At 44.8% G+C, this 18642-nt stretch overlaps 1 protein-coding gene across 1 annotated transcript in view; it reads right to left on the minus strand.

Annotated features, from left to right (window-relative positions):
* Positions 1–18642, minus strand: part of LOC126234994 (uncharacterized) — a 149268-nt gene that overhangs the window by 118130 nt on the left and 12496 nt on the right. The window contains exon 4 of the mRNA XM_049943731.1: positions 16278–16602. Within this exon, the coding sequence (XP_049799688.1) occupies positions 16278–16602 (325 nt within the window). The remainder of the gene's footprint in view (positions 1–16277; positions 16603–18642) is intronic.

Here is an 18642-nt window from a genome sequence, read left to right on the forward strand (position 1 = left end):
AAAATTGTCGAATATGGACAACGGAAAATCCACACGCAAATCAGCCAGTACCACTTCATCCTGAAAAGGTCACTGTGTGGTGTGGGTTTACAGCATCATTCATCATAGGGCCATATTTTTTCGAATGACAGGTGCTTCCGGTCCTGTTACCTGTACCGTCACTGATAAGCGCTATGAGTGCCTTTTGCGCAACCACGTCATTCCTACTCTCCAACAGCGTGGATTTCGGATGGGATCATTTTTACGCAAGATCGCGCACCTCCGCACATTGTAAATTCAGTTAAGCAGCTGCTGAAGCGCCATTTCGGAAATGCTAGAATGATCAGCCGCCATTTCCCTACAGCCTGGTCGTCCCGATCACCTGATCGTAATCCGTGTGACTTCCGGCTGTGGGGCTGTCTGAAGGCACGCGTTGCGCAACAAATTCTGAACGTGATCCCGGATTCGATCAGTAGTGGAACATGCAGTTTCCCGATTTGTTGTTTGTTGCATAAAACAAGTTTTGTACCAATTGCATGGAAATTAATAATTCAATTTGATTTTGATTGATGCTTTTTATGCGGTTTTTGGCCTCAGGACAATTAAAAACCGATTTTTCCCATCCGATGTGATACGACCTTGCCATGGTGGATAGGCTTACGTATGGTTCAAATGGCTCTGAGCACTATGGGACTTAACATCTATGGTCATCAGTCCCCTAGAACTTAGAACTACTTAAACCTAACTAACCTAAGGATAGCACACAACACCCAGCCATCACGAGGCAGAGAAAATCCCTGACCCCGCCGGGAATCGAACCCGGGAACCCAGGCGTGGGAAGCGAGAACGCTACCGCACGACCACGAGATGCGGGCAGGCTTACGTAACTAACAGTTATCACACCTGTACACCCATGCACACTGAGCAGTACACTTTATTTAACGTCAAACCTACACCTTAGGCAGCCTTGTGTGATTCACTTGTCATTTGTAGTCGACCACTACCGAATTATGATGCTTACAGAGCCATCTACTGTTACATTTTGTAACTATTTATTTTTCTTCCGCCATACGTTTTTCCCTTTCTCCGATAATATTCCGTTGCAATTTGACGCCATTCTGACAAGTGGTGTTACTTCTACAGCGGTTTGAAAGTTTGATTATAATCAATCTGTATAAACAACGCTTGATTTGTAAAAAAAAAGCTTCCGGTACTTTGACCTTCCACCAGGTGTTGTGTTTAAAATTTAGAGTTCTTAACACGTTATTTTAAAACTTTTATGAGCGTTTTAAAAGTATGGATTCAGCATTTTTTTTTATATCGCTTCAACTATACAATTCAAAATGACCGGTTCTGATAGGTATATATATTGCGACACAACAATAAGCCGAGACGAAACGGGTGAATGATCAAATATTACGACGTGAAGTATTACTTCTCACTGCAACGTAGTTATTAGCTTATTGATCAACAAAGCGACGTATACGACAGCAGCACTGTATTTATTACTTTTAACATTGATTGTCATTCCGATTACTTAATCAGTCATTCTTTGTGTACTTGAGGATCTCAGTTGCCACGGAGCGGTTCACAGTGGAGGAACGTATTACCATTGCCAAAACTCTCTACAGAACCGGCGAGTGGTATGCAGAGACTGTTCGTAGACTTCGCGGGATCTTCGGACGTAATAATGCTCCTACAGCATTAACGGTTCTGCGGGTCCCTTGCAACCACAAAATTGCTCGGACTAAACAGAACGGTTCGTACAGAACAAAACGTTGCTCAGTGGTGCAGGATAGTGTGGCTGCGAGGCCTCAGAAGTTCTTCAATGTCGTTCCCAACAACAGGCAATTTAAACAGCCTCTTTGGAAAGAATTTTGAAAAAGAATCTTTATATGCACTTACAAGATTCAGTTGACGCAATGTCGTAAACCCTAAGATCATCTGAAACGGAGATATTCCGCCGAGTGCATTCTCACAAAACAAGAAGAGAACAACAATTGCGCAAAAAGAATAATCTTCAATTACGAGGCCCATTTTCATGTGTCTGGGTTCGGTACCTGACAAAACTACCGTATTTCGGTTCAAGAAAACCCTAAGGTGATCCATATGCATTCGCGGCGAACCATAACTTGGTGTGGATTATGGGCAGATGGTGTGATCGACCCTTCTTTTTTGAAGATTTCGACGATAATGCAGTAACAGTTAACAGCGAGCGTTATCGGGAAATGGTCAGACAGAACTTCTGGCCTGCTGCGGGTGAAGTGGATTCAAGTCGATGTGTGGTTTCAGCACGACATCCCACGAGACAATAACCCCACTCCATGAAAAATTTCCTCAGTCCGTGATCTCACTTCGTGGCGACTTGGAATGGCCTCCCAGATCTTGTGAGCTTACTCCATGTGACTTCTTTCTAATGGGTTGTGTGAAGTCAAAGGAGTAAAAGATCAAACCACAAACATTTCTCCACCTTATGGAAGAAAGTCAACGTGTCATCAACGATATCAACAGAGATATCTGTGAAAGGGTCATCACGAATTTCATAGACCGAGTAGCTGCCTGCCGAGACAGTGGAGGTGGACATACGCCGGATATAATTTTCCGCACTTAAATGATACTATATGTAGATGAAAATAAAAAACAGAATTTTTTATTTCGATGCATTTTTATTTAATTATTAAATTTTTAAAAATGCGTAATATATGAAAGACTTAAAAAACCAGCCAACTCGCGGAAACATCATGAAAGTCATACCCTTCGCAGAGTGCAACACATCCTGAGAATTATAGCAGTATACTTGGGTCAGAAAGATGCTTCTGTTCCCACATCAGAATGCGCGCATTACTTCCATGTCATTTCGATCCCAAGAATTAGCCCCAGCTTTCATCACGTCGCGATTAGCCACCGGAAATGTGTCTAAATGTTAGCGAACTTTCTGTTCTACTTAGACGAATTACGATACACACGATTACTCTTCGGGTTGGCTGCCTTTCAGCAAAGTTTCTACAATGCTTTTTGGATTCACGCCAATATTCCCGTCAATTCTCCGTTCCACAGTTGCAAACAGTACCGATCCCTATCACACGGTCATCAGACACTCTTCGCGTTAAGGTCGCATCCGGCGACTGCACAGCGCGCGTCCGGTCTTTTAGTGCAGGTCGGTCTGAAAGTGCAGCCGCAGCGACCAGTATGTTTAATTAGCGTTTATTTCCGCGCGTCCTCGCAAAGCCGCGGCAAATCGGCGGGCACGCGCCGCCACCAGCCGTAAACAATAACGCTTTGAACGCAGAGGCGCGCAAATTTGCCAGCAGCGCGGACACACAGTGCAGACCGCGAAGAACGTGTGAGAGCATCATTAAAGCGATTGGCCGGCTGCGAAGTGGCGGAAAATTACGCGCCACTCGGCGGCCCGCGTATTAACACTCGGCACGGCGGCGGCGGCAGCAGCAGTAGCGGCAAACGGGCGATTTTTTCCGGGGCGGACGCCTCGCCAGAGAAATGAAGTGGGCCCGCGCCGGCGTGGTGTGGTGTGGTGTGAGGCCGGCAATCAGCGCATCACAGATGGGATCGGCGCACAAAACGCGCCAATATTGCGCGCCTGGCTGTGACGCATCGGCGCGTCGCGCGGGCGCGGGCCACTTTTAATTCGCGGCCTCCGGAATTACAATCGCATCCGCGTGTGCCAAATCTGGACAAATACTCTCTGCCCGGCAAGCGCCGGCGCTCGCCGGCGAGTAATGGAGAGCCGGTGCACCGACACACATTTCGCACACGCGGCAAGTCATTTTATTTACGTTCAAACGAAGTTATTAACAGCGTTTAAACGTATAAACGACGCGCTTTGACCGGCCTACCGTGCGCATATCGTAATTTCACGCGATGCCCGGCTCCGTGGGCCGCCGGCCGACCACCTGAAATAATGGAATTTCAGCGGACCTTCCTCCGACGTGACCCGACGTTTGTGCTCTGGTGGCGCAGCGTTCTAACGTCTGTGACGGCGCCGTTGCCCGTTACATTAGGCCGACGCGGGCGAACGACTGCGGCTCGCTCCGCTGGTTACCCGTTCCTCTGCCATTTCCCTTCCCTTAGCCCTCGCCGCATGAAATGTCATTATGCCAATCGCAGGTTATTAATTGATCCCCCGGCTGTGTCATCACAGTCCCGGAATTCAATTTGTTCCCCGACGCCTGCTCCGTCCCCGATGGCACCGCCGACAACTCATCATCGGAAAGCGGATGAATTTCGGCTGGCCTGTGGTACCAGCCCACGTTCATTTTCGGTTGGAAACTATGTGACCGTGAAAAGCGATAATTATGCGAAGACAGATGCTGATAACGGAATGGGAATCCGTGTTTCGGACAGCTCTTAATAATACATACGAATAGCGAAATAATGGACCTTTCCATGATTAATGATGAATGAAACCAAACGTCATACATTTGAAAGGATGGTATTCCAGCTGACGGAAACATTACTTCCATTTATATTAGTGAGAAAGAAACAAAACAAAATCAAAATGCATTTTGTTACCAATATTTCCTAAATGTTTTTCGTTATTTTACATGGCGTGACCTTTAAAAATGGGGCCACATCTGCGACACAAAGAAATCACTCTTAGAAAACGTAAAAGCTTCTTTGCAAACGTGTTGAAGCATTTGAAAGAAACAACTCTCGTGCAGAGTGAACTGGAAGCGAAAAATGGTTCAAATGGCTCTAAGCACTATGCGACTTAACTTCTGAGGTCATCAGTCCCCTAGACTTATAACTACTTAAACCTAAATAACCTAAGGACTTCACACACATCCGTGCCCGAGGCAGAAATCGAACCTACGACCGTAGCAGCAGCGCGGTTCCGGACTGAGACGTCTAGAACCGCTCGGCCAACGCGGCCGGTAACTGGAATCTATTTGGAACGATATACTGGGTTCAATCGATTCGGAAAGTTGTTGTTGAAACAAAACCTCTTCAACATTCACACGGTCTAGTTCAGACCACAAAAACTCTCGCAACATATTGCGTTAGAGTTTGTTGTCCACTGCACTTCCGGCACCATCTTTGAAAAAGCATGGCACAGTTACGCCCTCAGCCCAAACTTCACACTTTGCTGTCACTGTCGAGGACGTAACAACTTATCCACAACTACTCGACGGTTTTCTGTGACCCAACTTCTCCAATTTTCCTTGTTGAAGAGGCCAGTCAGCAGAAAGTGAGCCTCGCCCATTGGCAGAAATTTTACCCAAGATTCTAAAATTGGTATTTTAGATATAACTGATTCGCTGAGTCTAAAAAAGGGTCGCACCTCAAGCACTAATTGGACAGGGAATACACAAAACTAAATATATGTCAAACGACTGATATACATCCACTTGCAAGGAAACCCTTGAGTGCGAGGTCACAAAGGGCCAATTATGTTGAAGGCATTCGACGCCCCACATATTGTCTACCACGCAACCACAATATTGACTGCTAACAGCGACAGGGGACGGTACTGGAGGTATACAATGGTGAGCACAGCATGTGGCTATGGAGCGTAGTTCAACTGCTTAGCTGACGAGTAACTCGCTGCAGTGCTGGTGGTGTTGATAAAAACCAGAGCAATACCAACGATGAACATAGCAAACATTGCAGTGTATGTACAACAACAATGACCGAAGTTGACATTTCGTCAAAAAGAAACCCAAGCGATTTAGCAGAGTCAGAAAGAAGTGGCAGAACAAAATATGAGCGATCCAGCAAGATGGGTCACTGGAATGTGTGGTGTCGTATGGGCTAGACTGTGCGGATACTGTGCACGAGGTGTACAATAATTGATATACATGCTTAACAAGTAAAAGTGATACTGAAACAGGTGCCGAGCCATGTAGTCCATCATTCTTGTCGGCTAGTGAGCCACAATTCCAGTCTTCAGTAAAACGTAGTGGAGAACAACAGTTGTCCAAGTAACGGGGAACTAAAAGAGAGGGGGGGGGGGCAGAGAGATTTTGGATAAGTGGATAAGTCAGCAGTAATACGATCGTGCGGTGCACAAAAAAAAACTACTGATACTCAACGGAGGACAGGGGGCACTTGTTACAAAAACTGATGTTTGCGCGTTTCAAGGATGCTCCGTACATTTTACAGGACGTGCATGGCAGTGACCTACTACGTTATACATATCGCATCAAGTTGTGCGCGACATAGATTACAGTGATTTCAAGGGAAGCAGTGGATGGTTACATAACTTCGAATAGTGCTACAGAACTGGAAGTCGTAAGATAACGAAATTTCAAACAAAGCGCATGAAAGCATATGAAAGGAACCCTGGAAATTAGAGGTACCAAGAGAGTTGTAACACGGTCAGCTAACACCAGTGCCTTAACGCACTCACACACAATTATGCCGACTGTTAATCTTGATGGTAAATTGGCTGAAAAGTTATGTATTGTGCTACGAGAAGTTGGAGGTGCTCTGCTCCTACGATTCTTTCTGGTCTGCGTCATCTTGTAAGGACATTAGGGAATATTTACGTCACTGCAAGCAAAAGTGGAAAAATGGGGCGTAAGAGAACTACAACTGTTGTGTGAGCACTGCATTTAACAAACAGCTGGTCAAAATAACTTTCTCTTGCTTCATGACTTGTTTGCGTTTAAAAATTACACTCCTTTAGTGCAAACTATACCTCCTGAAAAGTTTATAACATTGCAATTCACACCACCTGGAATCACTGGACAAATTCGGCCGCTGGATGTTTGTTTTTTCAGTGCCTATATAACATATTATAGCACAATCTGCAGCTACGCCTTCAAGGGTAGCCAGTTTCACGATAAGCTCCACGACAGACTGTTTTGCATTCGGTTGTGTGCAATCACGTACCACCAGCTCCCATCACCCCGTTACACCAATATTATTTTATATGCATTCTTTAAGACTGGATACCTAGCTGATCGTCTTGCATGGTTTGTAACTCCCAATGAGTTCGTCTTCGATCCTGATGGCACGAATCTTTTTCATCACTGTGTCGCGCAATTTTTCAAACGGTGTTCCTGGTGCAAGTTAATGGTTTGTTTTGAACATTTGTTGAGTGTCGACGATGTCCATTTTGTGAAGTGTAATACATACATCCCCTAGGAATGTTGATCTATGCACCTCCTGGATATTCATTGCCCTCCCAAAGCACATGATGAGTCATTAGCAGCTAATAGTTTTCCTATCATAATTGTTAATACAAAACCTTCAATTTGTCTTACTAAAGACTGAACTTACGACCTCGCACTCAAGGGGTTTCTTGTTAGGGCTTTTAATGTAGATTACTTTGATACCAGAAAGATACGGATATTTTAATAGTATCTCAATCTTTTGATATTATTAACGTGAATATGGACGCTACCTATTTATTCAACAATCTGAAATGAGATCATTATGTTTAATACAAGGTAATCAATGAGTTACGAAATATAGATAAAAAATATTCACAAAAATCTATTATGTTCCAATAACATTAGGATGAATCTAAAATTAAAAATTTGAAATATAAATATTCAGAACGATTGAGAAAATTGTGTTAGGTATCATTAGGAATAATCAAGAAAAATGCCACTTCAATGTTCTAAAAAGAGTAGAAACAAGGAATGAACTTAAAAAAATCACTTACTCAACATTTATGACATCTACAAGATTTTGTTTGGTTACGAAACTTCACATCTAATGACGTTAATGGTTTTATTGCATTACTTTTATGCTTTTACTTTCGATGTTGAGTGGCGTAACTGTTGTTGAATCAAATGTGTTTGAAAGCTACATTTTTTGGGGTTATTGGGAAACGTTTGACCCGGTACCAGCATTTGACTGGATGATGTGGGAAATCTCCCAAAACTACCCTCAAATTGACCGGTATAATTGACAGCCTACACTATTCTTGTCCGTTCTCTCTTGGAGTACTGTTCCGCGGTGCGAGATCCTTAGCAGACGGGATTAACAAAATACATAGAGGAAGTTCAAAGAAGAGTAGCACGTTTTGTATTGTTGAGAAATAGTGGAGAGAGTGATACAGGTTTCGGGGTGGACATCATTAAAACAAAGGTGTTTTTTGTTGCGACGGAAACTTCTCACGAAATATCAATTACCAACTTTCTCCTCCGAGTGCGAAAATATTTTGTTGAGGCCCACCTACATAGCGAGAAACGATCACAACAAAATAAGGGAAATCAGAGCTCGCACGGAAAGATATAGGTGTTCGTTTTTTTCCGCGCTGTTCGAGAGTGGAATAATAGAGAATTATGGTGGAGGAGGTTCGATAAATCCACTGCGAGGCACTTGAGTGTGATTTGCAGAGCATCCACGTAGATGTAGATGGCATCCGTATGGGAATTGGATGTTGCCATGTTTACGTCGTATAGGAAATTGGCGTCGGAATCCGCGCACTAGGTAATCAGCAGGTCGATAAGGGCTGTATGAGGAAGAGACACGGAAAAGATTGAGGACACTATTTCAGACTGTTCGGTAACATTTCGCATCCCTCTTGACTGCAGTAGAGCGCCGAAATCGCAGCCGCCTCTAGGAATCGCCATATTTCGTGAACAGCGGAAAAAAAAAACTAATGTACAGTGACCGCTAAAGTCACAATATTTTCCGTTGAGTTCCGCAGCGTCAGAGATAATCATTGGCAGAAATATATGAGAATTCTATAATGGCTAAAAAGCCTATACCCAGACTACAGACGCCTATGGTCTCGTCAGTGCACATTATTTTCTTGATGACACTGCTGTCTGTTCTTTGTTTCGCAAGCACCCAACGGGCAAATGCTCGCGGCTTTTCGTAATCGTTTGGCTTCAGTTCTCGCTTCAGGTGGGTGTTATAGGCCAAAAATGTGCCCATCTTCCTCCAGAATTCGTTGCATGCTTATTTTGGGAATATCCAACTATTGTGAACATCGGCGAATAGATTTCACAGGACTTAACAGCAATGTTATCACTCACGATGGCGATGTTTTCCGCAGAACGGCAACAGGAGGATCACCTCGCGGTTTAACGTCACAACTGAACCAGTTTTCTCAAATTTAGCACTCAGTCTCATCACAGTGGACTTATCTGATGCAGTACATTGACTAAACATTTCCTTGAATTTACGAAGAGTCTCCGCGTAACATCCACCATATTTGAAGTTTCCACTATGACAACACACTGGGGCGTTCTGTTACTAAGCACAAAGAAAAGAAAAAGAAAAAAAGAGAAAATCGTGCAACGTTCAGTGCCACTAACTCACTACAACAGAAATTGAGGGTACTGCAAATGTTGCTTTCTTTACGGGATATCCTTTACTTTTCACAAAACAATTCTGAAATTAGCGAGATATCACACACCGAGAACTACAGTCTCCTATTCCAGGATGTTAACAGCAATCCGAATCGGCTCATGGACTACCCCTGCTGTCGACGGAAGATTAACACTTGCCAAACACGAAACTTCATAGCGGAAAAGATAACACATTTTGCACCTGGTTATTCGTACGAGGTTAGTGGCCGCCATGTCATGCCACCTCCTCTAGGTACGTATCCGGCTATACTTAGATCTAGATTCTTTCACCTTTTTTGCACGCTAAGGAGCTTTAATTGAAGAAAGGACAGAATATAAAAATGCAGCAATTGAAGCAGGCGAAAGAGAATACAAACTTCTAATAAATGCGATTGGCTGTACGTGCAAAAGGCTAAGCAAGGAGCATGACTAGAGGAAGAATGTAAGGATTTTGAATCATATTTCACCAGCAGAAATATAGATAGATTAAAGAGGCCTTTGGACAAAAGAGAAGCAGGTGTATGAACATCAAGAGCTAGTGTCCATACAAGAGAGATGAAGTTGAAGACAATATTACAGAAAGGGAGGAGGACGTACATCAAGATAAGACGGGAGACAAATGCGAGAAGAATCTGACAGAACACTGAAAGACCTACGTCCGTCAGAACTACTGATAAACATTGGGAGAGCCAGGCATGACAAAACCATTGAGGTGTGAAACAGGCGGAAAAGAGGATGTGGTAATTCCAATTCTAAAGAAAGCAGGTGTTGAAAGGTCTGAATATTACCGAATTATCAGTTTAATAAGCCATTGTTGCAAAATACTAACACGAATTCTTTACATAATAAGAATGGAAAAACTTGCAGAAGCCGACCTCGTAGAAGTTCAGTTTGGATTCCGGAGAAATGTAGGAACGCGCGAGGCAATATTGATCCTGCGACTTCTCTTAGAGGATAGGTTGAGGAAGGGGAGACCTACGTTTACGACGTTTGTAGACTTGAAGGAAGCTTTTGACAGTGTTGACTGGAATACTCTGTTCGAAATTCTGAAGGAAGCAGAGGTAAAATATGGGAGCGAAAGGCTGCTTACAACTTGTACAAAAAAGCAGATCGCAATTATAAGGGTCCAGAGGCATCAAAAGGAAGCAGTGACTGAGAAGGGGGTGGACAATGTTATAGCCTATCCCCGATCTTATTCAATCTGTACATTAAACAAGCAGTAAGGAAACCAAAGAAAAATTTGGAGTCAAGTTCAGGTAAAAGAAAAACTTCAAGGTTTGTCGATGACACTGTAGTTCTGTCTGCGACAGCAAAGGGCTTGAAAAGTAGTTGAGCGGAATGGACAGCGTTTTGAGAGAAAGAGATAAGATGAACATCAACAGGATAATGAATGGAATGTAGTCGAATTAAATGATGCTGCGGGAATTAGATAAGGAACCAAGAGCCTAAAAGCAGTAGAGTAGTTTTGCTATTTGGACAGTAAAATAGCTGATGATTCAAGTGCCAGAGGTCTCTTCCGAAGCCGTGGTTTGGGGGGGGGGGGGGGGTAGCCGCGCGGTCTGAGGCGTCTTTTCGCGGTCCGCGCGGCTCCCTCCGTAGGAAGTTCGAGTCCTCCCTCGGGCATGGGTGTGTATGTGCCGTCTTTAGCGTAAGTTAGATTAAGTAGTGTGTGAGCTTAGGGACCGACATCTCAGTAGTTTGATCCCATAACACCTCACCACCAATTTCCATTTTTTTTTTCTCTTCCGAAGGTATTTGTCTGTATGGAAGTGATACATGGATGATAACAAGTTTAGACAAGAAGAGAATAGAAGCTTTTGAAATGTGGAGGTACAGAAGAATGCTGAAGATTAGCTGGGTAGCTCACGTAACTAATGAGGAGGTACTGAATATAATTGGGGAGAAGAGGAATCTGTGGCACAACTTGAATAAAAGAAGGGATCGGTTGGTAGGAAACATTCTGAGACATCAAGAGATCACCAATTTAGTACTGCAGGGAAGTATTGGGGTGGGGGGGGGGGGGGGGGAAGAGAAATCGTAGAGGGAGACCAAGAGATGAATACAGTTAAGCAGATTCAGAATGATTTAGGTTCTAGTAGTTACCCGGAGGACAGAGTAATGTGGAGAGGTGCATCGAACCAGTCTTCGGACTAGAGACCACAAGAACAACTATGAGCTTTAACGGACGAAGATTGCTTATATCATAACATGTAAAGGGTCTGGCAGCCGGCCGCGGTGGTCTCGCGGTTCTAGGCGCGCAGTCCGGAACCGTGCGACTGCTACGGTCGCAGGTTCGAATCCTGCCTCGGGCATGGATGTGTGTGATGTCCTTAGGTTAGTTAGGTTTAAGTAGTTCTAAGTTCTAGGGGACTGATGACCACAGCAGTTGAGTCCCATAGTGCTCAGAGCCATTTGAACCATTTTTTTAAAGGGTCTGGCAAATTCCGAATCTCTCACTACAGCATTTGTGGATACTGATCGGTCGTTCTAATGGAATATTCGCACGAACTCAAGGACATCGTTAATGTAAATCTGTTCCTGAGAGGTAAAGGTGTGTAGGCCCAGTTTCCGCAGTTTCCACTTACGACCATGTGCGCAATGCTTCATTTGTAGGAGAGGGCAAGAGCTGTTCCTTTCCGTTAATTGCTGGATTTGTCGTGAAACATAATTAGTTTTCAGGAATTAGTCTCTTTTTTTTACACTCAACGCTTCAGACTAATGTTAAACTTCAGCAAGTTTTCGTGTGAAGAACACCACAGGTTACCGTTAAGATAGTTCAATTAATACATCGCCAATCTATGGTCTGTTTGTTGAACTAAACGAGCGACGTTTCAATTTACATAATGCGGGAGACCTCCTTATCGTTTGTACGTTGTTCATTTTAAGACGCCTAGGCGCGAGTTCCTAATGCTACAAGCGCGGTAATTTACACAATCGCCGTTGCTTCTTGTAATGGAGGTCTTCGCCTGGCGATAACATTTTTATCGTCAGATCGTTTTTGAGGTGTTCTAAAATACAATCATTTTCTTCCGAAATTGAAAGTAATAAATCTAATTAAATGTAATAAACGGCATCTCCTCGCAATGCAGCTGATAACACGGTAAACCAGAACACTACTCAAAAGCTACAAGTGCTCAATAATTTGGATTTAGTCCCTCCCACGATATCAGGAAAGCCAAATTGAGATTCCGGTGGAAGAGAACGCACATATATGTTATGGGTATACCACAGGAAAAATATAAATAAATAAAATACGGCGATGGTGCAGCAGATCCACGCAGGCAAGTAGTGAGTAAGTGGAGTATCATTCCAAGCAAGTGAAGCTCATACACAGCGCATGTGGATGGCTTTCCGGCGTTCGGCAGGCGAGTGTCTTAACGGACTGACTTTCTCCAAGTTCGTATGACGAACGTGCACCCTAGAAAGCCAACATAGTTGCAACCATTTCGAATGAAGTTGTTGCAAGAACTGAAGCACGATGACATGCCACAATTTACGATGATAATTAACTGTGAAAATGACTGAGCGATTCAATGACAATTGCGATTTCCTAACCAACGTGGTACTTTGCGAAATTTTTCTCGGGTCCAGCACAGTAAACAAATATAACACTCCTCATAGTCTCAAGGCATTGCTGGTCCATTCTTTGTTTCAGAAAAAAATTATGATTTTATCAATCATCCTGACATACTGGAGCCAACACATCACAATTGGCTGAACAGCAACTGTCTGTGGTTTCAGGACAAGGTGGAGCACCACAAGACGGCTGTGGAAATGCGTTGGTCAAAACATTCCCACAACACCGGATAAGCCTCCTACGTCATTAGATATGAGGTCAGTTGTTTGTCAAACACCAACCGCCATTGCAGACACCTTGTGGCGAGTGTAGTTGGAGCTGGAATACAGGGTAAAACGTAAATGCAGTAAAGGATCACATACTGACGTAAAAAAGGAGTTTATGAACACACAACTCTCAAGCCGTTCGTATACGCTACTCGGTTATGGTACAGTTAATATAATGCAGTTGTAAAGTACCTTTTTAGATACCTCCTGGAACAGCGCATTTTGCGTTTAGATAACAAAAGATTAACGTACCGCTCAGCTTACCGTATGGAACTGGTTTCTACAGCCCCGCCGTTGAATTATGTATCAACGAAGATATTCTATGAGGGGCACTGGTACAAACGTACGATGATTCAGGAAACAATGTGTCAATAGCCTAATGATTTAAGCGAAAATAATTGGATATCTATAAATACAAATGGTAAAACCTTAACATTCCACACGTATAGAATCTGAAAAAGAAGAGTACATGCAGATTAAGCACGAAGTTTAAGCTATAGGCCTCTGGGCACGCCGACACCTGAAAGAGAAGGCAGCGCGCTGCGGCACAGGCAACACAGAGCTATGGCATCTACTGTGAAACTAACTACTGTGCACCGCCCCCACCGCACCACCGCTTGCAGCTCGCGTCACCACCACCACCACCAACCCCATTTACTACGTGTTGCTTGCTTGTGCTCGTGTCCGTGTGTGTCTGTGACAGGGGATCAGCGCCAGTTGCCTTTTAGCACAAGGCACATTCATGTCTCTTGAGATTAGCTCTTGTCTCTTCGCTCGCCGTTAAACAGGTTTTACAAATTTTTCATCTTTTTTGTGCCTTCCGCGTAGATGTTATATTCCGAGCTCCGAAGTGGTCAGACAATGGAACTGCGATTCTCCTACATTGAAGACAATGATATTTAGCCTGGAATCTGCGTTGTTATGTCAATGATGGTTTTGGATGTCCACAATGCCCAGTGTACAGAATCGAAGTCTCTGGCGACTGATTCTGCCTTGGGAAGTTTACGCGTTAATCACTGGTCACCAAAATAATCTGCCCCATAAATGCAATTACTCAATTACACTGAAGAGCCAAAGAAACTAGTATACTGCCTAATATCGTGTAGAGGCCCCGCGAGCGTGCAGAAGTGCCGCAACACGACGTGGCATGGCCTCGATTATGTCTGGAGTAGTGCTGGAGAGAACTGACACCACGAATCCTGCAGGACTGTCCATAAATCCATAAGAGTACGAGGGGGTGAAGGTCTTTTCTGAACAGCGCGTTGCAGGGCATCCCAGATATGCTCAATAATATTAATGTCTGGGGAGTTTGGTGGCCAGCGGAAGCGTGTTCCTGGAGCCTCTCTGAGGCAATTCTGGACGTGTGGGGTGTCGCATTGTCCTGCTGGAATTGCCCAGCCTTCACCAGCTTGAACAGTCCGCTGCTGACATGCAGGGTGCACGGATTCATGAGGTTGTCTCCACACCCGTACACGTCCATCTGCTCGATACTATTTGAAACGCGACTCGTCTGATCAGGCAACATGTTTCCAGTCATCAGCAGTCCAATGTCGGTGTTTACGTGCCCAGACGAGGCGTACAGCCTTGTGCCTTGCAGTCATCAAGGGTACACGAGTGTGCCTTCGACTCCCAAAGCTCATATCGCTGATGTTTCGTTGAATGGTTCGCATGCTGACGCTCGGTTATGGCACAGCATTGAAATCTGCAGCAATTTGCGGAAGGGCTGCACTTCTGACAGGTTGAACGATTCTCTTCAGTCGTCGTTGGTCCCGTTCATGCAGGAACTTTTTGGACCACAGCGACATCGGAAATTTGATGTTTTACTGATATTCACGGTACACTCGTGAAATGCTCGTACGGGAAAATCCCCACTTCATCGTTACCTCGCAGATGCTGTGTCCCATCGCTCGTGCGCCGACTATAACACGACGTTCTGGCGACCGCAGCGCCGTATTCTGCCTGTTTACATATCCCTGTATTTGAATACGCATGCCTGTATCAGCTTCTGTGGCACTTCAGTGTACTTTGATTTTACTGACAATGGACGTTCATGCATCTATACCACTTACAGGCTTACTGGTATCAATTTTCTGTTACTGTTGTACCTTAATCGTTTCAAATCAAGAATGATTTGTGTTATGGTAAAACGCATGTACGTTAACACCTAAAGAAAAGAAGCTTCTATCGCAGATGAAACCGCCATTTCACTCGGTATTTGTTCCGTTTCTCGGGTGGCCAAAAACAAGTATGTCAGATTAGTATTAAAATCGCTGTCTTTTAAAAAAGACTACAGCACTGCTATGTAAAAAAAAATGTTTGAGGAGGATCAGAATTAGAAAAGGATGGTCTCGTATCGTCAGTATAATAACCGTAGGTTATAAATAAGAAGAGGGCATTCGAACAAATTTGCATCATTTCGCTTACAGAGCCACTATCGACAAGCTGAGCGCAGACGCACTGTCATCGAGTGAAGGCGTCGGTGTGTGCGTGAGTGAGACAGTGCCAGGGCGCCGTGTCCTGTGTAGAGTGAGCGTGTGGCGTGGTCTGTGCAACACGGGCCGGGCACCCCCGCCCGCTGGCGCCGCCGCCTGCCGCCGCTCCTGCCTGCGCCCGTGTAGGCTGCGTGACACGGGCCCGAGCAGGTCACAAACAGTTTGGGCGAAACTGGTCAGCTCCGATATGTAATTATGACGACGGACTTAACAGCTCAGTCGTCTCATCAGTAGAGGAACTCAGAGGCAAGAAATAAACGGACTGGGAGAACAAAATGAAACAAAAATGTTGTTGCGAATCGATGTCACAATGCTGGGGTCGTAACCTCGTTGGGCTACGCAACAGCGTCGGATTACGAAGGAAGTTGGAGACCCATGTTGGTACCAAAGTCTCACTATCTTTCTGAAATGAAAAGGAAAGACGAGTTTCTGTGGCCAAACATTTTACTGTTCGATAATGCTGATAAGACATCCAATGACTACAACAGTGGGTATAACTGATAAATGTGGAAATTTCTGTCCATCTGGTACAACAGTAGTGTGACCAGGAAAAGGTCGTGGAAGATAAGATGGCAGGAGAGAGAGAGAGAGAGGGGGGGGGGGGCTGGCAGGAGCGGGCGGCGGTGGCGGCGGCATGTAGCAGGTAGGCGAGCCCGGTGCTCGGCCGGCCGGCGGTGAGCCTGCGCGGGCTAACCTGATGCGGCCAAGAGCGGCGCCAGCTTCTTCCAGTCGCCGGGACTGAGCTGCGCGGGAGCGGGCGCGGGCGCTGGCGCGGGGGCGGCGGGGGCGGCGGTGGAGGCGGCGGGCGGCGCCCCCGCGGCGCTCCCGCGGAGTCCCAGCCCCAAGCCCAGCCCGAGCCCCCGCCAGTACTCACCCATGGCGCCCGCCCCCTTCCCGTCCAGCTGGTACGGCGGGATGCCCATGTGGGCCGGGGGCGGCTGCGTCAGGTGCTCCCCGTTATGGCAGAAGAAGGGCAGCGTGGCGCCCGGGTGCGTCGGCGCCAGGCCCATCTTGCTCGCCTGCAACACAAGCAAACAGGTTCTCGTTACCAAACCAAAAACATTACATTCCTCCTCAAACTTATTGACGCTGTGCTACTTCGCTCACTCGCGTTGACTGAACATCTATAAGAGCAATAAGGCTACTTCTAGTAACGATTAAGTGGCAGACTACAATGCGACGGCACAATTGTGCCAAAATGTAACGTATCTACAAAGAAGACCGCGTACAGAACGCTTCTACTGTCCAGTCCCGAGTGCTACTCGTTTGTGATCTTTTCTCGTAACGCTACTAAAGTTTAGTGACAGACAGTTATAGCTCGGTCAGTTTTTAGCGTTCCGTCGGCGACGAGGTCCTCAGAATCGGAATGAATGAGGATGGGGAAGGAAGTCGACCGTCCCCTTTCAAAAGAACCGTACTGACAAGTGATTAGCGAAATAAAGCAAATGCTAAATCTCCGTAGCCGTCTGACAATTTCTACCACTGTCCTTCCTTTCCTAACACTTTGTCACCTTGTTCGGTCAAGATTCTACTCGCCCAACTTGTGTAAACACAGTTAATGGGAAAACAGCTTAGCTCATACAGAGGCATACAAGCCTTCCCTGCCTACTATTTTGAGTCGAACAGAAAGAAATGTCTATCAGCGTTCCACACTATCCTCTTGCCGTTCACTGTCCGGTGCTTTTCTGAGTCTGTATGTGGATGTAGGTATTACAAAATTTCACGAGTCTTAACTATATGCGATACATGACATGCGGGAATCCATTAATTGTGACTGGGTGTATCGCTTTCAGTACTTGCTGCTTTCTAGAATTAGATGTCGAGAAGTCACTACTCTAACAAGAAAAGCTATCTGCCGGTGTGCGAGGTGACCTAATGTCCTGCTACGGCAGTCTCATAACCGGCGGGGCAGGTAGCCTGAATCTGTGACGTTCTCTATCAGATCAGTTTGTTCGGATCTATGTATCTTTAATACTTCACTGTAGTTAGTTGTGGCGTTGGATCTTAGGGCTCGCTTCAAACACATTTCAAATGTGTGTTAATGCCGAAGCCAAATTGTAACTAATGTCTCAAATTTTGTAGTATCACGGCATTTTCAGGTTGCGGTTCAATATTTACATCTTAAAATAAGTACAACGCCTAAGTACGTTAGAGCTTAGAAGAACAATACTCACCACTTCGATAAGTCGCAAGACAAAAGACTGGGATTAACTTACGAACGAAAAGGCGGTCGGCAAGGTCTGCCGTTGAGAGGAACAGGAGACTTCCACTCCACTCCACCAACGGCGAAATGAGTAAGGAAGGGCAGGGTCTCCTCTACACTATTCTTCTCTTTTCCTTCCTTTCTCGTGTCTTATTCAAATTAGTAACGACATACTGTACTTCAAGTACCATTTTTTTCTTTCTTTGTTATATCTGCGTATGCTGTAGTTGCCTAAATTTCTGTAGGTGTAACTTCCACAATGTAATTAAAAAAACACGCACATTCAAATCAACTTTGTAGCCAGTATATACGTTCAGTTTTTTAACTGAACGTTAAGCATGAAAATCCAGAAAAAATATAGAAATATGACGTTTATGACTCCCACTTTGTATGATCGGTGCTTTATGCACATCATATATATTACTAAATTAAATAATTAAAATTTAAATAGTGACACGCAATTCGTTTGATAGCAACTTCACATGATGTCACGCACAAAGCTGAAAAACTGGTTTCATTTTGGTTGTAAATAATGAAGCAGACAGACTCCAGATCCTCCACAACAACCAGGAAATGGATTCTGCAGTGTATACATGTATGGAGATGTTGAAATAGTGCAGTTTGGAATTGTGGTCACCCAAAAAGAAACGCACAGTCTAGCTGGGAACACGTTTCCGAATGCAGGTTAGACACGGTGTACTGAACTTACATGACAGAACTTGTATGAATTAGGACTTGAGAAAAGTCACTGTAGATTTGTTGCGAATTATGAAAATAAATCGAGTAAGGCATCAATCGCACATCTGCAAGATAATATATCTTTGTATTCTAATGTTAAACAGTAGGTGCTTCAAAG

The sequence above is a fragment of the Schistocerca nitens genome, chromosome 2, assembly GCF_023898315.1.
Source record: "Schistocerca nitens isolate TAMUIC-IGC-003100 chromosome 2, iqSchNite1.1, whole genome shotgun sequence".
NCBI lineage: Eukaryota > Metazoa > Arthropoda > Insecta > Orthoptera > Acrididae > Schistocerca > Schistocerca nitens.